We start from the raw sequence: 22,685 nt of genomic DNA on the forward strand, positions 1-22,685 counted from the left end.
TAATCAAATCTTGTAGACTCATTGAGCTGGAAACTTATGAATAATTTAGTCCAACAGTTTTCAAATTTGAACATTTTTCCCTCAAATAAAAGCTTCAGAAGAAATCCAGTAAGTGATAAATGGATCTTTTTTGACTGAAATAAGCTTGATGACCGGGAAACCCACCCATGAACCCCTCAGGTAACCTCAAGAGTAGTATCCAGGGCCGGGCCCGATGGCTCACGCCTGTAATCCCAGCACTTTGGGAAGCCGAGGCAGGCGAATCATGAGGTCAGGAGTTCGAGACCAGTCTGGCCAAAATGGTGAAACCCCGTCTCTACTAAAAATACAAAAAAATTAGCTGGGTTTGGTGGCGGACACCTGTAATCCCAGCTACTCAGGAGGCTGATGCAGGAGAATTGCTTGAACCCTGGAGGCAGAAGGCTGATGCAGGAGAATCTCTTGAACCCTGGAGGCAGAGGTTGCAGTGAGCTGAGATCACGCCACTGCACTGCAGCCGGGGCAACAGTGCGAGACTCCATCTCAAAAAAAAACAAAAACAAAAACAAACAAACAAAAAAACAATGAATAGTATCCAGGAGCACAACTTGCAAACAATCAAGTCTCACCTTTATTTTGTGGAGAGGAACCTGAAGTGCAGAGAAGGGAAGCAAGAAAGTGACCTACCCAGGGTCACTCTGAGGGGACGGCAAAAGAGTGAGCACCCACATTTCTTGGCCTAGCCCTGTATTCTTCCCCACGGCCCTCTTTCCATCTGCTGCTGAGTCGAAGCACTTTATAGCAGAGCAGAGGACTCTGCCTGGCCCAGGTGGAGCTGGGAGGGGAGAAAGCCTCCATCAACTCAACTTTCCCCCAGGACACAGAGCAGCCCTGCTAGTATGTTATCACTAATATACAAAATGTGAAATTGTAAGGAATTGTTTGCCAATTTTCTTATCTCAACTGGCACAGAAGCAGGCTTGTTGGAGAGTTATGAGGTGTTAGAGTATTGTTGTTTATCCACTGCACATCCCTCGGCTGTTCTCACAGAGAGACTCAGGGAAGGCTGCACACATAAATTCACATAAATTACCTTCACAGAATGTCAAAATTAAAAGTAGATTTTTATTTTGGGTATATGCCTTGAGACTGTTAACCCCTTCATGGGGGTAGAGGTGTCAGCATGAGAAAACACAGTTGACATCTTTGACTACACACAGGCCACAGGGACTAACTCCTGATCTTCCTTCCTATTCCCATGGCTATCCCATCTGCAACAGAGTCATCGTTCTTGTTAACAAGCCATAGACTTTTCTAAGTTCCCTGTCTGTGCACAAATATTGTTCTAGAGACAAGATTTTTTAATTCTGTGGTTACCGTAATTTCATTCTTTATTTAACTAAATTGTAATTAACTAACTGAGAGTTCAGAAGAGATACACAACCATTCTGGGCCTCAGTTTTCTTACTTGTAAAAGGTGGATGCTATGGTTTGAAAGTCTGTGTCTTCTTCAAGATTTATATTGAAACATAATCCCCTAAACGCAATATTAAGAGGTGAGGCTTGTAGGAGGTGATTAGGCTATAAGGGCTCTGTTCTCATGAATGGGATTAGTGCCTTATAAAAAATCTGGAGGAAACTAGCTAGGCCCTTTTTATCCTTTTCATTTCTCCCATCACGTGAGGACACAGCATTTGTCCCCTTTGGAAGGTACAATGTTAAAGGCACCATCTTGAAAGCAGAGACCCGCACCAGACACCGATGTGCTGGTGCCTTGATCTTGGATTAACCAGACTCCAGAACTGAGAGAAATAAATTTCTGTGGTTTATAAATTATTCAGCCACATGTGTTTGGTTATAGCAGCTGCAATGGACTAAGGCAGTGAAGATTGGGATAGATGAGTGCTGAACAGCCAGCTTTTCTTCCCAAGGGTTCACAGAGATAGCAATGGGGATCATCAAGTAGCTATTGATATTTCAAAAGCTTTGTGGATATTATAGATACCTGCAATAGGATTTTTTAAAATCCCGTGTGACTTCTGGAGGTATCAGGAGACAGACAGAACAAGTGAAAAAAGCAAGGGAGTGCCTGGTGTTGCTGCTGGTCCGGCAGGCAGAGAGGGCCAGCAGCCCAGAAGGACTTTCTGAAAACTAGATTTAAAAAGGGGGCAGGTAGTGCTGAAGAAATGCAGAATGACATGGCTCTTGTGAAGAGGTTCACCTTGAAATAGTCCTGAGAGAAGACAAGCATCTTTAATGCCAATACTGTTTTCTAAATCTGAAGTATGATCCTTTTTGTTATACTCAAATTGTTGTTTTTTTATTTTTTTTTGAAACGGAGTCTTGCTCTGTCACCCAGGCTGGAGTGCAGTAGTGTGATCTCAGCTCACTGCAACCTCCGCCTCCCAGGTTCAAGCAATTCTCCTGCCTCTGCCTCCCAAGTAGCTGAGATTTACAGGGGCCTGCCACCACGCCTGGCTAATTTTTGTATTTTTAGTAGAGATGGGGTTTCACCATGTTGGCCAGGCTGGTCTTGAACTCCTGACCTCAGGTGATCCGCCCACCTTGGCCTCCCAAATTGCTGAGATTACAGGCATGAGCCACTGCTCCCAGCCTCAAATTGGCCTTTATTGAACCGTTGTGAGAGGGAAAAATACCCCCAAACGTGCCTTTTCTTTGCCTCTGACTCAAGTTCTGGCAACTAAGTGTGGCTGGTTATGCCTTTCAAGCTGATTAGGAGTTTTCAGGGTGCCTTTCACACTGATTAAAAAGCTCCCAGGGTAGTTATTCATCCACTTCTCTGAGAAACAAACATTTACTGGGGGCCAACTATGGTGGATCTGTCTTTGCTTTTAAAAAAAGCAAAAAGAATTGTCTTAAGATCGTGCGGTTTTTCTGTAGGACAGAAATCTTTCAGTATGTGGTGGAGCAGAATCCTCGATGATGAAGAGACTGGAAAGCTCTGGATCGGGGGTAGGCTAGCTCTGACAGTCTAGGATGGAGCATCAGAATGAAAAATCAAATGGGAAACGGGAGTAGAAAGAATGTGGATTTGTGCCAGGACCACATTATGATCTCTATGCCCCAAACCTTTTTGTCTTCCCACTGTAACAACATCCATATTAAAACTTCTGTTCCTATAACTTTAAATTGTTCAATATTATGTGTTTTTTTCCCTTTTAGGCAAAATGTAATAGGTTTGGGGTGACTTACAAATTTTACTTTTTCTTTTTTCTGATGTGAGAACAATTTAAAACTTTTAAATTTGTGACCCTAAAAGCTGTTTTTTTCCTTCTCATTTTAAAAGAAAGTAAAATATTTCAAGGGCTGCTAAAAGTTTTGTGAACCTCAGGCACTGAGCTTCTTGTGCCTAAAGGATTTGTCAACCGGCTCTGGGGGAAAGAGAAAGGCTTCATTCAGCCTGCAGCGCTCGCTGTGGGACTGCTGATGCACGGGAAGCTGGGGATTGGTCCTGCTTCATGGAAGCTGTATCTCTCAGCCCAGAACTCACTGGGCTCAGACATTTGGCAAAAGTGCCTCCAGTTTGCCAGTGCATGAGTTTGATGGCCGTTTCTTTGCTTTTCTTCTAAATGCGGCAACTTGAAGAGCAGGAAAGAACAGTGAACTGGAGTCCAGAAAACTAGAGGTCTGGTTGCATGTTTTCATTCTATGGAGCTGTGTGGCCATGGACAACCCTCATTTCAGGGGGTCTGTTTCAATATTTGCCAAATAAAAAAGTTGAACTAAACGATAACTTTTAAGCTATAATTTATGCCCTACATGCTTCTATAATATTATTAGAAAAATTCTCAGAGAGATAGATGAAGCTTCTTATAAATGGAAGCAGTTATACTTAGACCAGGATCTGGAAATAAGTTATTTACTATAATACTATATTAAATTTAGTTCTGAATTTTCTGGCAGCTAAGAAATATAGTATTTCTATTGTCTAATCAAAGGCAAGGTAGTACTTCTTTAAGGCTTTATTTGGGATTTTTTTTAATGGTAAAAAAATCAGCACTACTGCCATTTAATTTTTTTAAAAGAGCAACAATTGACGCACAATCCACTACTTCAATAAATATAAATATTTTCTTTCTAGTCTTTACCAATGTGAAATTATTCAGTGGAACATTCCAAGATAAAATATTTTTGGTTTCCTGCTTTATTTCACTCAAGAAGATACAACTGTTAATCTCGTGCTACTGCAATGTTTGTGTGTTATTTTGAATGTCTGTGTAATACCAGTTGGATATACTTAGCCATTCCTTGAACATTAGGTGTTTAGTTGGTTTTCAATTTTTCATTACTACTCAGAATAAGCAATTAATATTGCAGCGTATTGCTTCTTTAAGGTAGTTTTTATTACATGAATTCCCTGGAATGAGAAGATTCCATTAAAAAGTATGAACATTGGCTGGGCAAGGTGGCTCATGCCTATAATCCCAGGACTTTGGGAGACCGAGGCGGGTGGATCACGAGGTCCAGAGATCAAGACCATCCTGGCCGACACGGTGAAACTCTGTCTCTACTAAAAATACAAAAAATTAGCTGGGCATGGTGGCAAGCACCTGTAGTCCCAGCTGCTCTGGAGGCTGAGGCAGAAGAATTGCATGAACCCAGGAGGCGGAGAATGCAGTGAGCCTAGATCGTGCCACTGCACTTCAGCCTGGCGACAGAGCGAGACTGTCTCAAAAAAAAAAAAAAAAAAACTGAACATCATTTACTAAGTTTTGACCCTTTGTTTTCCTATGAAATTGTGCTGCCTTTACTCTCTGAATGTGTTGCCTTTACTCTCTAAATGAAGATATAAATTTACTGGGAAATATTACAGAACAGCAAATCTTTTCAGTTCTAAAATGCTCCCAACGAGTTTGTTGCAGGGGATGATTGACCTATGTGAAAGCAATGGAACATTTGACTTTGATCTGTTACTGGTATTAATGTACCTTTAGCATTTCACGGAATACAGCCTATGCAGGGATAGAAGAGCACTTACTATTGAATTGGGAATGAACTGGGCCAGAGGTCATGAGAAATAGAGTGGAATGTGTAGATGTGCAGCACGCTTCTCCTGTTGGGGAAGCTGAGGAAGTTCTGTTTATTGTTCTTCTAAGATGTTCCTGTGACTGGAACAGAGCTGGAATTACTCTGGATTGGGATAGCTAGGCTCAACTTTCCCACTATTTATGGCAGTGAGAATTTAAACGGAGCTGAGAGTTTCCTTCTTTCCTGGATCTCAAACAGCTTGGTCTCAGAGCGCAGAGCTTCCCCAAGTGTTTCCAGAGAAGACAGCCTGAGGGAGAGGAAGTGGTGCTAATTAAATCCTCCCTCTGTTTTCCAGGCACAGGAGCCTTTCGCAGATGTCTGTTGTTAGGCGTGTGTTCACAGAGTGCACAAATACAGAAGCAGGCTTTCCTTCCCCAATGGCACAAACCTTCCTTCACAGGTTATAGAGAACTTTAGAAATGCATTTCCTTCCAACACCCACTGTGATAAAGGTGGCAGACCTGCATAAATACAGCATGTAGCTGCCAGGGACAGGAAGGTCAGAGTGCCTCCTCTGTCTGTCTTTCTTTCACTGTCTCTGTCTCTATGTCTCTCTCTCTCTCTCTCTCTCACACACACACACACACACTCTCTCTCTTTCTCGTGCTTCTTCATTCCTTGTTTTCTCAGAGACCAATTTCTACCTTTTGCACACCTAACTTTAAAAGATCACCTAAAAGCTCAGAGACATCTTTTCTGTCATAAGGCAGATGTTGGGTGTGCTATACTGGGGGCATGGTTGGGAGGACACTTGCTGCTACGACTATTCAAGTGTGACCCTGGGTGGTTCCCATCTACTCTGTGTTCCTCAGAAAGATGGGGAAAGAGTAAGTACCTCTTCTACGATTGCTGGAAAGATCGGATAAGAAAACATATAAAGCTTAAGAAATCATATAAAGCAAACTGCATAAGGTTTTCCACTTGTGAGTTACCTTAGCTGTGTTTTCTACATTCAAATCCTCAGGGTGAACATATATAGAGAGCCACATTTGCCTGAGACTGTCCAGTTCACTCCTATCATCCTGACATAATTGTCAATAGCACCCTTTTCATGCCAGAATATCCCAAATTAGCTAATAAATTATATGATCATACTATTTTTACCTCTTGTGAATAGCCTAGTTAATCCCAATTTCAAAAGCGGAAGCTCGCTGGGGATAGGGGCTTCTTCTCACCTTCTTTTGTTTCACAGGAACCAAGGAAATTGATTAAAAACCACTTTTGTTTAAGAACAAGGAGGTGACTCCGAGAATAATATGGCATTCCTACTTTCATGGTGAAAATGGACATGAAACTTTCTAGGTAGCATTGATAACATGCTCACTGTCAGCTTGACATGATTTGAGTGCACATGCTAAGCTAACATGTGTCTTCTATTTTATTTTGCTTTGCTTTATATGTACAAAATAGAAACCAAGATATTATTTTTATTTATTTTTAAACCATGTGTGATCATTACTAGCACCCACAGACATGCAAACAAAAATAAAAATCACCTCTAACACTGTCATCTAGAGATAACTATTGTTATATTTTATTTTACTTCTTTTCAGGCCCTCTTTTTAGACATTTTAAAATCTGTTATACCATACATGTGTGCCTGTATATACATATGCAGGTACATTTCCTTCCTTCCTTCCTTTCTTCTGTCTTTCTTTCTCTTTCTTTCTTTCTTTTTTTCCTTCTTTCTTCTCTTTTTTCCTTCTTCCTTTCCTTTCCTTCTTTATCTTTCTTCTCTTTCTTTCTAAATTATTTTAACAAATTGGAATAATATTATTTATAATATTTTGTAACTTACTTTTTTCCATTTATAACATATTTTGGATATTTTTCTGTGATAAAAATATACACTCACGCTTTCAGTGATAACGTTGTATTTACGGTGCAACATATTTTATTTAGTCAACTTCTTACTGATGGATACTTATTTTATTTTTTGGTGTTAGACACAATGTTGCATGAATGTCTAATGTTTTTATATACAGTGTTGTATGAGATATAAAGTGGTGTGTTTTTCTTTTATATATAACATGGTATATTTTTCTATTAGATGCGGTGTTGTGATGAATACACTTTTTTTTTTTTTTTTGAGACAGGGTCTTGCTCTGTTGCCTAGCCTGGAGTGCAGTGACATGATCTTGACTCACTGCAACTTCCACTTCCTGTGCTCAGGTGATCCTACCACCTCAGCCTACCGAGTAGCTGAGACTATGGGCACATGCCGCCATGTCTGGCTAATTTTTGTATTTTTTGTAGAGACTGGGTTTCGCCGTGTTGCCCAGGCTGGTCTCAAACTCCTGAGCACAAGGGAGCTACCAGCCTCAGACTCCTAGAATGCTGGGATTACAGGCATGAGTCACCATGCCCAGCTGAACAACCGTGTGTGTGTGTGTGTGTGCGTGTGCACGTGTATGCATGTGCGTGTGTGTGAGTCTTTGGGTATTCGTCTAAATTATTTCCTTAGAATAAATTTTTAGAATTCGAATTTTTCAGTTAAAAACATGTTCAGTTCTAAGTGCTCTTATGCTCTATTATGACTCAAGAAGCACACAAGAAAATGCATTATCATTGCTTTTAACTCTTAAATAAGCTTGCAGTCTGGTGAATTTTCAACCAAAAATGCTGTGCAATTTTGAAGAGAAATTGTCTGGTAATTATTTTATATAGCTCTTCTCTTGTTCAGGTTCCTGTCTCCTGGGATTAAACTCCTTTTCTCTGTCCGGAGAGTCTCTCCTTCACTCCTCTGGTAAATGACCTTGCAGGATTGTGGATGGTATTTAGACGTCTGTGTTATGAAGCTGTATCCACCAATGCCTCTGTTTAGTTAACATGAAGGATGTTTTTAAGTTTCAGGAATTCCGTTTTCTCATCATATTCTGTTTTGCCATACCTAGGACACAGGTACAGAGGTAACATTTTTTCAATGAGATTTTTCTGCCCTTGGTTTAGGCTGAAGAAATGTTAACAATCGGGAGTTTTGAAGGATTCCAGGCTGTGTCTCTGAAGCAAGAGGGAGATGACCAACCCTCTGAGACTGACCACCTATCGATGGAGGAAGAGGACCCGATGCCAAGACAGATTTCAAGGCAGTCAAGTGTGACCGAATCAACTCTTTACCCCAATCCTTATCATCAGCCTTATATCTCACGGAAGTACTTTGCTACGCGGGTAAATTTATTGGTTCTCTTAAATACTATATAAAACTTCACCCCAAGACATCTTAAAATCCTTCTGTGTATCACATATTTACTGAGTGTACTCACATTTGTCTCATGTAATCGTCATAATAATCATGAAGTAGGTATCCTTATCCCTATTTAAAGATGAAGGATCTGAACTTTAGAGAATTTAAAGATCTATGTTTGATTCCACAGATAGTATTAAGGAGAAGTGTGTCCTCGAGCTTCCTTCTTTTGTTCCTCAGTTTGTGTTTATGCTAAACCTGATCTCAAAGAACTAATATTCCATAAAGAGAGAACCATAGCAGCTAGAATACAAAGCTGTTAATCCAGTGAGGGTATTCATTGTTTGTGTGGAAAAGATATGGATAATGGAGTGGAGAGGGTTGCTAAGATCGCACTGACTCTCTGAAGTTTACAATGGGATGCTCATATTACAACGAGGGAGCAGGTAGCTTTAAATCTCAAACCTAGAGCTACCAACTGGAGCTGAGCTCTCTTACCTGTGCAATGGAGCTGGGAAAGTAAATGGATGGGTAAGTAAGCAGGAGGGAGCTTGTATATCTGGATTTTAAAAAAGCAATATTTTTAACTTTTAGCATTTGAATCAAGTGGAGAGTGCTTCATAGGTTTCTAGTACCTTTCCCTCTTGAGCTCTTCTTCCTACTTATAGATCCTCTTTCCAATCCTTCAACATTCTTATTAGTACATTCATGGTTAGCTTAGAGGTTACAATCAGTTGGGGGCAAAATCAGGGAGTTTACACTATGGCAACAGAGAACATCTCATTTTCATGTGTACGTGGGAGATCTTTTTGGAAAAAAATGTATTTCAACTCATTCTCATAAAAAATTGGGGCCAGGGTTTTGTGACTTTTCCAAAGATTTAATTAATAAATCCTGATTTGGTTGCTTTCAAAATATATCTTTGGTTTAGGTAAAGTTTTAACTAAAGCAACTTAACGAGTGTGTGTGTGTGCCTGTGTGAGTCTGTGTTTAAACACTGCATATACTCTTATGTGCAAGATGCTTTAGTAGGTGCTATACTATATGTGTGTTTGTGTGAGTGTTTCTGCATATGTAGAGCATATGGTTTGTTTTCCGAAGTATGTGAACTTTATTGAATATGCAAAGTTAAGCTGTGTGATATAGCTGCAAAGGAAATCAAAGCATCTCTTGGAGTTGTGCTATCTTTGATATTGATGATGTCAGGGTTTGATGATAGAAGAACACACTGTGATATAGAATAAAGATTTATTGCTGGGAGCTGATGCAATTATGAGAGCTGGCTGAGACTATGGAAAGTTGTTTTCTCTGAATCTGGTGTTGGGCCTGAAGTTAGAATAGGCCAATCAGTTGGCAGTTGTGAAGAGGAAATAGGGAAAAAGGAATAGGAAAAAATTGCATGGACAAACTGGAATTTCTGGTGACAATGTTTCACTTATGAGGAAAAACTGGAACCTATGTCTGTCTCCCACCAAGTCTAACCTTGATGGTGAGAGGTCACTTTTAGAAGCCAGTGCTTTCATTACTGAGCTACACACTTAACTAGCCCAGGGAGAGGAAAGTCTTAGAAAAAAAGCCTGACTGTGATAGAAGGAGACGCAGGTACAGGGGCTACCCCTTGCCGTTAAGTAAAGCAGGATAACAGTTGCCATGAACATGAGTTGTCACAGTGCATGGTGACCTGCACTGATCTTCAACAGGGAAAATGACTTATGTTTCAATTCTGCCTTTTGAATATTACACAGGTGTCTCTTGTTGCCAGCCCTAATTTGGAAACACACACAAAAAAGCAATTCTGGAAAATGTAGTTTCAGCTCAGCTAAATTGACAGAGTCCAAATCCACTACACATGATGATTGTATTGGTGTTGCACCATGTAGCTTATACAGCAAACTCACATCCTTTATCTGTTTGATTCCCCAGAGCAATACTGGGAGGCAGGCAGGCAGGAGAGGGCTTAACTTCCGTGTTTTAAAGATGAACATATTGAAGTTTGAGAAAAATGAAGTGACCTGTCCAAATCATATAATGTTAGTGGAAGGGCTGCAGCTAGATTCCAGGTCTTGATTCTGGAACTTCTTTCTCCAAGTCCAATACTTTCCTGACCACGCACAATAGAATTTATGGCTCCTTTATAAGTGTTTTCAATGACTGATTCCAATCAATGCGAAGAATATCTTTTTCATTAGGTGTATCGAAAACAATCTTAAGTTCTCAAAAGCTTGTGAGGGAAAAATCTTCTAATTATTAGTGGATCTAAAGTAAACCTGAAGACTCTAGGAACCAATAGGGAGATTTTCCCAAGATACTCAGCGTTTGCCCTCCTTCAGACCAACAGACATAGTATGAAGAGCTCTTATTGCCATGTGAGTAAAATAAATGTGCATTCACACACATGAGAAAAATGAAAATACAACTGTTGGCTTAACTGAAGTTTATAATGATAAACTTAAAAAAAAAAGATCCAGCTTTGCTAGCTTATGAACCACAAGTCTGCTAATGGGTGGTAGTTGAAAAAAACTGAAGAGAAATGTGTGTGTGTGTGTGTGTTGGGAGGAGGGTATTGGATGTATATGCATATATTTCCTCATCTACAAAGTATAGATAAAACACCATTTTTATATAGAAATTTAAATAAGCTAACTCTGTAAAAGTTCTTAGTAGAGTGCATAACACATCTATCAACATTTTATAAATGGCATCTCATTGTTGTTATAAATGGTTTCTCTTTTTTTTTGACTTTACATCCATTTTTCTGTAATTGGTAATAGGAAACAACATTAAGATGCCCATGACCTCATCATGACCTTCAGGGTAAGATATAAATGTAGACGTGTAGGGTCTGTAGCAGTAAAAAGGAAGCTAACTCATTTTCTCAAGGGATAATTCAATAAGATCAAGAGTCTCAAAGATTCAAATCTGTGAAAGAGTCATGATAAAATATGACTTCTTAAAGCTGAAATGAAATCTACAGATGATATAGTCAGATGATTCTCAATCTTTACTATGCAAAACATTATATTCTAGATTTCCACAAAGTCTCTGGTGATACTGATGCTCTCTGTCCTGAGACCACATTTTGAGCACGAGTGAGCTAATCAACCCACTTGTTCTCAAAGGAAAATAAGGCCAAGAGAAGGGGGAGTCGCTTGCTCAATGTCACGGTAGATAGTGATCACTGACTTGCTTAAGAGGCTAGCAAGTGGCAAAGCTAGGGCTCGAACTAGTTTTCCAATTTATAATTAGATTCAATTAAAAAGAAATCAACTTATCATGGAGTAAGAACTTAAAGTATATATGTTGTAAATTCAGAAGGGTAGTCATTGAGTGGAGGGATTACTTGGTCAGGTATTTTCTATTATTAAAATGTTTTAAAATTATTGCACAGGAGGTGGTTTATTGATGAAAAATTAGAAAATGTAAATAAGCAAAGTAAAATAAAGATTATCACTGCCCAAACTTAACTAAAATGTATTAAATCTGCTCATATATTTAGGTGCATATTCTTTTTTCTTTTACTTATATATACACAATTCTTGTGTAAAAATGGGATTATATGCCAACTATTATTTCCCATTTCAATAACATACTTCCATAATCTAATTTTTAATAGTTTCATAATATCCAACTATGGGAATATACTATAATTTATTTAACTTTTGTTGTATATGTAGGTTTCTTCCTGTTTAAATGTTTTAAACTAGAAAGGAAAGTTACTCATTGGCTCCCTGAGGCAGGATATTGCTCAATTTCTCCAGTGCCAGGAGTAAGCAGCCGATGCCATAATCAGAAAGAAGTTCAATTACATGAATTACAAATTAGATTTACAAAGAGGTGACTGACACATAAATTAATTATTGACCAACAAGTCAATTTTAGCATCATAACCTCATATATTAGACCACATCACTCAATACTGGATCATAAAAAAAAGTATATCTGGACCCTTAAACCTCTTGTATTCTTTACGGATCACTCTGGGATGTTACTTCCTTTCCTCAGGCTTCCAACCTATTATTTTCTGAAACTGTGTGCCTCTGACTTAGCTTCTGAGCTCCCAGCTAGAAGGGTCTTGAGGAATATTGAATCCAGAATCCAACCTTTGATGCACACAAATGAGGTATGACTTGGTGCCAAGGTCAACAAGCAACCTCTGGGCCACGCAAGAACTAGAAGACAGGCCTGGAACCCAGGACCCTCGATGCTTTCCACCACATCCCACTGCCTCTGACCTTGGAAAATGAATGAAAAGTCACAGAAACAAAGATCCAAGCTACTTGCCATCAGTCTGCTTGGATAACCTTTTCCTTTGGTTTCAGTTCATCTGCTATTATTGCTTAGGCATATCTAAAAAAAGGCCTAGTGCCTTCTCTGAACAAAAGTACCCCTCAAGGCTAATAACTAGAGGTATATTATGATAATCTTCTTGGTTGTGGAGACTGATATTCAAAAGCAACTTCTTATGAAAGGAACAATACTTAGTCCACATGGGGAAAGATATTTTTAAACTCTCTGTAGGACTCTATATTTGCAGATACCTTATCAGAAAGTTGAAAGCAATTTGGGATGGGGAATTATCTCTAAATTTATACTCGAGAATGTAAATTACATACAAACTAATGGGACTAAAACTATTTGATCTTTTAATATTTAATTAATGGTTCCCCGTGGCATTTTTATAGTCTGTGTTCTATTGTGAGCAACGAGACTTTAATAAGCAGGTTCAGGACTTTCCATTGTGTAGCAAGATGTCATTGCTTCCATGACACTAATTTGGCTTTCATACTCTCTCTCTTTCCCTCTCCTCTTGCTATAGGGTTCCCTGTGTCTTGCTTTCACATTGGGAACAAATAAGTATATTAGTTGTATTGTTATTGCCTGTGTGGGCTTCTTTCGGGTGTAGAAAATAGTTATCTCACTGGGCAAAAGGTTTCTTGACTCCCTCCAACCCTGAAATCCTGTGAAGATTATAAAAAAGATGATTTTTTTTTTCTTTATGAGAGCAGAGGACTAACCACAATGAGATACGATATATTCCCTTCATTTTCAGGTAAAGACAAATTTGCTTGGACTTTAAAAATCACATCTGATTTAGAGCTGATTTTCTTACTTTATGTGTTCATTGCAAAGTGACTGCAGTCTGGATATGACAAGAGAGACCCAAGTGTCTGAGTCTGCAGAGACATGCTTTTCTATACCACTCCTGTTTAGCTAAGGAGCTCATTACATGGAGAAAAATTAGCACAGACATGGACATTGTTTGTGTGACAACTGGCTCCAGGCTAGTCTAGCTCAAGGAAATGTAAGGAAACAAACACATATGTTTTCAAAATACCCCCAGTAGGTTTGCTTTGACTAAAACTATTCAGTGCTAGACTGTAAAAGACAATATTGCCTGTTACGCTGTGTCAGATGATGTGTACATATTATTCCACTGTATTTCCCTGTTTGTCTTAGGCTGCATGATGTCTCAGAGCTGATTATTCAATTACAGTAAACATTTGATCCCAAATTCTGGTATAACTATTTTCCTTCTATCTGATATCAGCCATAATGAGAATGATGATAAAGATTTTTATTAATCAGTATTTACCATTTTATATATAATAATATAATATATATAGTGTTTTGTAGCATGACTCAGTTACAGTTATTATCTTCTTCATCTAATAAATGAGCAAACTGATGTACAGAATGACAAAATGGTATATAATGGATCCTCATAAGAAAGGCTGAGATTTACACCTTGATGTCCCAGACACAAGTCAATGTATTTATACTTTCATATTATATATGGCACTAAATGACTAAAGTTAACTTATTATAGTAACTATAATAGTAAGATGGGGGAGAGTACAATTCTGTATCTGGGTATATTTTCCTTCTGTGTTCTATAAGGGCTTGACCTACATTTTTACCAAAGATAAGAACAGCACAGTGAGAAGACTGATAGAACTCCAGAGTCTACCAATTCATTCTGTAAAGAACATGCTTTATTTTTTGTGTCTGACTTTTGAAAAGGCGTACAGCAAAACATCACCTTCATCTTTTGTCTTCATCACATTCTTTACTACCCATAGGGAACCAATGTTAATAGTTTCTATATATCCTTTAAGAGTTACTTTAGGCATATAGAAGGAAACATAAATATTTGTTTTTATTCCCTCTCCTCCTTTTTATGCAGAAAATGGCATATTTTACCTTCTCTTCTGTTCATTTTTTTCTTTCATTTGATAATACCTTTAAAAATCTTTCCATATTAACACAATTTTCTTCACACTTTTTATAACTTCATCATATTGTCTTATATGAATGTATCCTATAATATATATCCCTAGTCCTTCATTGAGAGATGTTTGCGGTTTTTTTCCAGAAATTTTTGCTATCCAAAAATAAGGCTGCAAAGAACACTTTATAGATATGTCATTTTGTATATATGCAAAAATTTCTTTAGTATAATTTCACAGAAGTGAAAATATGGATCAAAGGATAGATCATTTTTCATTTTGATAGGCTTTGCCAATTATTTTCCATAAGCGAGGCAAATAAGGTTTTAAAAATTCTACATGATTATACTCATCTTCACATATCCTTGGCAAAGTGCCTGGCATAAAAGCATTCAATAAAATACTTATTTTAGGATTATTTCATTACTCTTTACTTAACAATTTTTTCTTCTGAAAAATATTAGTCTCACTACTCAGTTATATTTGTTGAGACCAAAATTATGTGAATACAGGAAGAGAGACCCAAAAAAATACCCATGTTGAGTCATTAAAGAAAGTATTATTTTTGAGAGGACAAGTGGGACTGGAAGAGTCAGACTGCATCACAGGGAGCGGAGGTTGAGTGTAGGGAAAATTGTCATAGAATCCTAGGCGACTCCCCTCCAGAGTCATCTATTCCTGCCAGTGGGGTCACTGGAGGTGACTGACGTTGGCACAACCTTCTCTGTCGAAGTACATTTGAGCAGTGGTTCTCTTAGTACAGCCTCCACACCACCAGCAGCACCCAAGAACTTGTTAGAAATGCAAATTCTCAGGTCCCACCCTGGTCCAGCTGAATAAAAAACTCTGGGTAGAGTCCCAGAAATCTATGTTTTAACACATACTTTAGGTGATTCTGACGGGCATTGAAATTTGAGAGTCATTGAGCTAAAGAGTCTATGAACTTACTAGAACAGATGACAATCAATCTTTAAGCTAAGGTTGGGCCTATAAGTAGTAACACCTGTTTGGGGAAGGAAGCAGAAAATGAGGTGAGGAGACTGAAAGAGTGTATCTCCATGAGTCAGCTAAAATTTATTGTCAGAGCATTGGAAGAAGGCTATGTTGTTTTTTATTGACATGTGCTCTAGGAAGAGAAAAAAGGTTTAATTTAAAAATGTACAGATTCCTAAAGGCTTTGAACTTTATAGTGCTTGTTTGGGAAAACTGTTCCTCTGAAAGTGGCTGTCTTCATTTATATAATTAAATCTGAGTGAGATTATAGAAGATGGGGCCTAGACCACTTTTTCTCCACCTAAGGAGAAAAGCTTACCAGAGTTCAAGAGTAAGTTTTCTGGAAGGCAGTTAGGCATACAGGCAACTGCATAAACTATATCCTTTGTGACCAGCTTTCCGGAGGAGCTGCTGGAATATACTAACTAATCATAAGCGCGAAGTGGGCTAAGTCTGCTCTAAACTAGGTATTTTCTCCTTTCCACACAGCCGGGGGCCATTGAGACTGCCATGGAAGACTTGAAAGGTCACGTAGCTGAGACTTCTGGAGAGACCATTCAAGGCTTCTGGCTCTTGACAAAGTGAGTAGTTACAGCTAAGTGAAGGGCCGTGGAAATATCAGCGTTTGCCTTGACATCACTGTAACAGAATAGGAGATGGACCTGTGGTAGAATTTCTCCGGTTGCTACATAAGATAAATGATTGAATTACCAGGTTAGTCACATTTCCCAGCACTCCGTGGCTGATGATACAACCAGATATGACTCCTATACCTGTTTTCTAGGCTGGTCCCCTCACTCAACCATCACTACGTCTACCTTAGGTCAGGCCTGTATCTCCACTCTCAAAGACTGTTATATTGGCTTCCTAATTCTCTCATTCTAATCTCTCTTATTTAAAAGCACTCCCCCTATAAACACATTGAACTACTAATCATCTCATTCTAGGTGTCATGGAGAGAAAGTCTGGGAAAGAATATAGATAAAATCAACATATATACTTTGAATTTGATCTTATATACAATCATGAACAGAAAAACCAGGGAAATCATGAAGATAGCTAAGTCAGGTACATTTCCAGAGTTAGGATAAAAACCAAGTCGAACATTCAAGCCCTTATTGCTTCAATAACTGCCTGCATTCCCCCCAAAGATTATCTTATCCATAAGAGCTTTGCTTGCAAATACCACCACAAAGGTGGTTACCTTTCTAGCCTTCTCAGAAATTCTGTTGTTTGTGTGACCATCTCTTTACCCGCCAAGTAAATATTAGTAATACCATGGTCTTTATAATAAGTAAAATATCCCTATAATAAGAGAAAAGACAATTTTTTTTTTTACTACTGAAGCCTTAATATTAAATAGATAATTTGATTAGACTACCCAGTTCAGATACTTGATTAATTCAGTAAGTTCTGTTTTCTGGCCTGGTAACTTGATCACAAAAGGGTTCAGCAGAGAAGCTCTGTGATTCCTATACCTTGAGTAAATAATCATTAATCTTTAACTGCTGGGCAGGATGTCTTGTTAGACTAAGTTTCAGGAGGGCAACACTTGAATGTTTTACCATCCAGGCCAGCAGAACAAATTTTTCAATCAATGGAAAGTAGAACCTTTATCACCTGTGAGTTCATCTGATTGCTCACCATTTTATACTATTGTTTCAAATAAATAAAAATGAACTCTTAGACACCAACTTATCTGTCAATTTTGGGTTTTTGTTTCTTCATGCATAAAATGGAGATAATAGTATGTATCTGAAGAATTCTTGAGGACCAAATGAGATAACATTGGTAAATTAGCAAAATGCCTAGCACATGGACTTTCAATAGCTGTTAGTGCCCCTCTTCGTTCACAAGTGATAACTATTAGTAAGAGGCTCTTTCTTTGTAGCATCTTCCTTCATTTCTATACTATCCATCTCTGTCATTTCTGGGTTACCTCTAATGAAAAGAAAACTCTGTAATTCAGGCTTTTTCCTAATTCACTTTTACCAACACGCATTTCATTTCCCACTCCCCACTTCCCATCCATTATGATATTTGACTTCTGCAAATGAATAGTCTGCCTTGATTAGAATAGGTGCCAACATAGATTTTGGAGATCCCATCAGTAGCAAACACTTAACTAATCTGTTTCTACACTGCATCTCCCTTACAAGAAAGAATACACAAATGCGGTATTTCTAAATCTAGTCAAGGCTGTTGTTGAGTTCTCAGATAATAGAACTGGTAATTTCTTTAATCTTGCACATTTTAATTGGTTTTATTTATATAGAAATATGCTTTTTTTGTTTGCTTGATTATTTTTATTCAGTGATTATAAAGATGTGTAGACATAAATTGTCCAAAGCTAAGTCAGACTGCATGAACTATATTGAAGCTTAGCACTACAATTCTGCCTGCTTGATTTAACATCAACTACAATGATTGGTAACACCAGTAGTTTTCAGAAAAGTATGAACAGCTGTCCCCCAAAGACCCAAACTTTGAACCCAGCTTGAACCTAATAGGAAGCTCAAAAGTTGGTAAAGCCTATCTAGAAACTCATTTTACATTTCTCTTTTGTTTTGTGGTACCTATTTAAATTAACTACAACAATGAGGGATGAGTCCTGCATACACGCAATTTCTTACTATCATATTTGCTTGTTTGCTTGCAGACTTTCTTCCTTTGCACTTTGGAACCCATCCATCCCCTTTAAATCGTAGTTCCTTGGTGTTCTTTTTGGTCTTCTCTCTGCCAAAATCCTTTACCTCCTCTTACCCATTAAAACCTACTTTCAGGAAAAGTTCTGATTTCAGTCATTTCTGCCATGGTGAGAATTTGACAGTTTATTTTCTTTGCTTGTTAAAAACCTCATCGTGGGTTCCGAGATGCATTATGCAATGGAAAGCGCTGCTAGTTGTAAAGACGATGGTTCAGGCATCTGGTCCAAATAAATGAGGTTTCTAGTCTAGCCACTGTTACTTTTCAAGCAGAAAAATAAGAAAAAATAATTGTCAAAAAGAGGAGCATTCATGGAGGATTTAAATGGCCTTTCATATTTAAGCCTTTTTGTTTGTTTGAAAATTCTAGCACACCAAGGCAGGGAAAGGCAAAAACGACAACAATGAGAACACATAAACAAAAATCCCAACTCCCCCAACAGCAACCACAAAACAAAAAAACTAAAGAAAATAAACAAACATGCAGGCCCAGAAAGGTAAGAGCTTGCAATTACTCCTGGCTTCTTGCTTCCCATTTATTTAGTTCTTATGAATTATAGGAGCTGTAATATGGACCAACTGCCCTAGCCTCACCAACCACACAAGATTCTCTCTCTTTTTTTTTGAGACGGAGTCTCGCTCTGTCACCCAGGCTGGAGTGCAGTGGCGCAATCTCAGCTCACTGCAAGCTCTGCCTCCCGGGGTTCACACCATTCTCCTGCCTCAGCCTCCTGAGTAGCTGGGACTACAGGCACCCGCCACCATACCCGGCTAATTTTTTGTGTTTTTTTTTTAGTAGGGACGGGATTTCACCCTGTTGGCCAGGGTGGCCTCGATCTCCTGACCTCGTGATCCACCCGCCTTGGCCTCCCAAAGTGCTAGGATTACAGGCGTGAGCCATCGCGCCCGGCCGAGATTCTCTTTTATGTATGACAAAAATGACTGAGCTTCATGCACATTAACTTTTAGCTCATTCCATGGAGATGGGACACTCCTGGCTGCTTATCTAGCAACGGGGCTGCCTGTCTAGCATGCCTGGCTTTAGAACAAGGATTCCCATTTCAGAATGATGAGAGTAAAAGCCCTTTTACTGTGTATAGCACATTACAAATGATTTTCACATCTGTGAACTTACGTTAGCTTCACGACAACTTCGTTGGTTTTATGATTCCTATTTTATAAATAAGAAATGTGGGCTGGAGAACATGAAGTGCCCAAATGAAGAACATATAAGTGACAGAGCAAGGAAAATAGACTGCACTCCTGCATTGGTCTTGAGGCTGATTGGGTTCTAATTCTTTCCAAAGATGCAGGTGTGAGTTGATTGATGAACTCAGCTCAGTCTTTAGTCATATTTGATCAAACTCCTAGAAATAGTTTGATGTAGGAGGGCAAGGTGGGAATTGTCAAGAGAAGAGACTGGAGAAGAGCCTAAGGGCCTTTGCATCATGTTAAAGAACTTAGATTCTATCCGATACGTGATGGGGAGGCACTGAAGGGTTGAGAAAGTGCTATCAATTTCCATTTTATAAAGATCACTATTGGCCCTCAACCTTTCATCTAAAATTGTTGGGACTAGATGTGAATGAGAAATGAGAATTTTTCAGATTTTAGAAGAATAAAACAATGCGTATGTTGTTTATTTTACTAACATTAAGTTGGTAAAGCCATTTTCCAAGGAGTAGTACTCAAATTAATTCAGGTAAGCTGCTTTGTGATTCTCTAAATTGATGTGGGCACATTATTCAGTAAAATCAGAAAAATAAGTTTGCAGGCACTTGGGAAGAGAAGACAAAGAAAATAAACAGAGAGTCCAAGAGGGGCACTGGAGAGATGCAGCCCTAAACCTCAGCTAGATCCCAGTTTAGCTGACACCATTAAGAGAATTCTAATGAATCTCCGATTAGGTTTCAGGCCTCCAGGCCAGCTCATCCAGGACTGTTATATACATTTATAAAGACAGGATAGTGTTTATTTCCACCTTGCAGTTTCCTATTACCTTTCTTATTGGCCCTTCTGAAAAAAAAAAAAAAGATTATTTAAAAAAAACTATGTGTATGCTTTTAGAACGGATCCATTAAGCCAGCACCAAGGAGAACATCTTGACACTTTATGGAATTTCAAAAAGTATGATATGATGGCAATAAAGTGGCTCTTCAGCAGAATGTACTTGAGGTGTCTTTGTCTACAATGGTTAAAGAGACAGGAGGAGACAGCGTCTTCCCTCCACACACGTTAGTGTGAAGTGGTGGTGGGCGATTGTTGTTCTTATTCTTCTTATTCCTCATTGAGAGTAGTTCTCTAAGGTATCTAAAAACCGGTAATTCTTGTTCTTCATCTTTATAAAAGATACTTAAAATATGTTTCATTATTCCCCCAACTCCACCTGGTGTCTATCCCAGGGCTTCGGTGTAATTAATATGTGAAATCGGACTGTCCATGTGGAACATATAGACAGTAGAATCAAAGTGAAGTTGAAGAGTCAGCCTGGTGTCATAGAGAAAGCACTGAATTCACAATCAGAAGGTTTGGCTTTGAATCCTGGATCTACTGCTTACTATCAGTAAAGCTGGGTGAACTTGGTTAGGGTTTGTCTTTTTAATTTTTTTAATTGGTGAATTTGTTTTAATATGTCCTTTTTTGTGTTAAGGTTTGCTTTAATATGCCCCTGTTTTAATAGTTTTTCCTCTGTTGTGCAAAGACTCCCCATTTAATAGGTCCTTTAGTTCATTAGATATTTACTATTCTTGAAAGAAGCACAACCACTTTTAATTTTTGATATATATATAATTCCAGCTTATTTTTATGTATTCTTGCCGAAAATTGTTACATATTAATAATGACATTTACTGAGCACTTATAAAATGCACCAAATGTTTTGATGTCCATGCATTTGTCATTATGAATACAAATGCATATAATTATTTTTAACTTTTATTTTAAGTTCAGTGGTACAAGTGCAGGTTTGTTACATAGGTAAACTTGTGTCATGGGGATTTGTTGTACAGGTTATTCAATCACTCAGGTACTAAGCCGAGTACTCATTAATGATTTTTCCTGATCCTTTTTCTCCTCCCACCTTCTACCTTCAGGTAGGCCCCAGTGTGTGTTGTTCCCCTCTATGTGTCCATGTGTTCTCATCATTTAGCTCCCACTTATAAGTGAGAACATGGGGTATTTGGTTTTCTGTTCCTGTATTAGTTTGCTATGGATAATGACCTCCAAATCCAACTCCAACTATGTCCCTGCAAAGGACATGATCTCATTCTTTTTTATGTCTGCATAGTATTCCATGGTGTATATGTACCACATTTTCTTTATCCAGTCTATTATTAATGGACATTTAGGTTGATTCTATCTCTTTGCTATTGTGAAAAGTGCAAATGTATATAACATTTATGATCTTCTCTAATTGGAACTTCTCTCAGTTTTTTCCTTATGTTTTTCCTGATTACCATATAGTTTTTATAAAGTTACTCAATCATTCACCTATTATCAGATAATTACTCTCCAAACTGTCAATGACACACAAATGTAAGGGTTTATTATGATTCTTTCAAAACTGAATATCCAAGTAAGAAATATCTATCAGTGGGGCAGAGTAAGACTTTATGATGGGAAAGATAAATGAAACTATACGAAGCATCCCCATTTATTTTTGGCTATTTCTATAATAATAATATTTCTATAGCACTTCATAGTTTAAAAAGTCTCTTCTTCATTTAGATTAATCTTCACAGTGACAGTCTGAGGTAGGAAACATTACCTTCAGTTTATAAATGGGAGAATCTAGGCTCAGAAGAGTAGCACAGCTCTAAAGTTGCGGAAATAAGGCTCCAACCTGGTATGTTGTCCTCACTTTTGCCATAATAGCCCTTCCACTGTTGTGCAAAGATTCCGCACGTGCCTCAGTATTATATTGTGACCTTCAATGGACAAGGGTTGCCTCTTTCATATTTGGCATTCCCTGAAGAGCATGCTGGATCTCATCTGGCAAAAACTTATTTGCAAAACAGAGAAATGCTGTCTCTTGGATTTGGTGCAGTAAGTGGAAGTGTGAAGGGCATCTATGCTTAACTTAGAAAGATTCTGCAGAAGAAAGGGCTCTATTAGATCTTTAAATAAAAAGAAGGGCAGCCTGGGAGACAAAGGAACATTGAAGAATAGGTGATCAGGGACTGTTTTCCAGGCACAGGGTTGCCTCTTTTAAGTATCCTGGTCCTCAAAGTGACACTGTGTGTGATCGCTTTCACACCTACTATCCTATGCAATTCTCAAACAGACCCATGGGAGAAGGCAGGGAGGAACTATTGGCTTTATTTTACGGATGAAGAAACCTAGAGATTAAATGACCTGCCGAAGGGCAACCACTTATTAAGGGTCACAGGAGGGCTTGACTTCATGACACCTCTCTCCCAGGCTAGTTGTCTTCTCATTACACTGCTCTTGCTGCCTTTTGTGATTTTTTTTTTCATCTCCCAATACAGTGATCACTGCAGTTCAAATTGGTTAAATAATCTTTGTGCCTGTGTCTGTTTTCTTTGTTGA

General features: G+C 38.4%; 1 protein-coding gene across 3 annotated transcripts in view; it reads left to right on the forward strand.

Moving 5' to 3' along the window:
- Nucleotides 1–7,924: 7,924 nt before the first annotated feature.
- The window catches only part of TPRG1 (tumor protein p63 regulated 1), a 117,926-nt gene continuing 103,165 nt past the window's right edge, over nucleotides 7,925–22,685 (forward strand). For 2 of the 3 annotated variants that reach the window (XM_054681328.2, XM_054681329.2), the window contains exons 1-2: nucleotides 7,925–8,196; nucleotides 15,922–16,013. In XM_054681328.2, the coding sequence (XP_054537303.1) occupies nucleotides 7,987–8,196; nucleotides 15,922–16,013 (302 nt within the window). In that variant the 5' untranslated portion in view covers nucleotides 7,925–7,986. The remainder of the gene's footprint in view (nucleotides 8,197–15,921; nucleotides 16,014–22,685) is intronic. The other variant, XM_001159958.6, reaches the window with a different exon arrangement.

This window comes from Pan troglodytes, chromosome 2, assembly GCF_028858775.2.
Source record: "Pan troglodytes isolate AG18354 chromosome 2, NHGRI_mPanTro3-v2.0_pri, whole genome shotgun sequence".
Taxonomy (NCBI): domain Eukaryota; kingdom Metazoa; phylum Chordata; class Mammalia; order Primates; family Hominidae; genus Pan; species Pan troglodytes.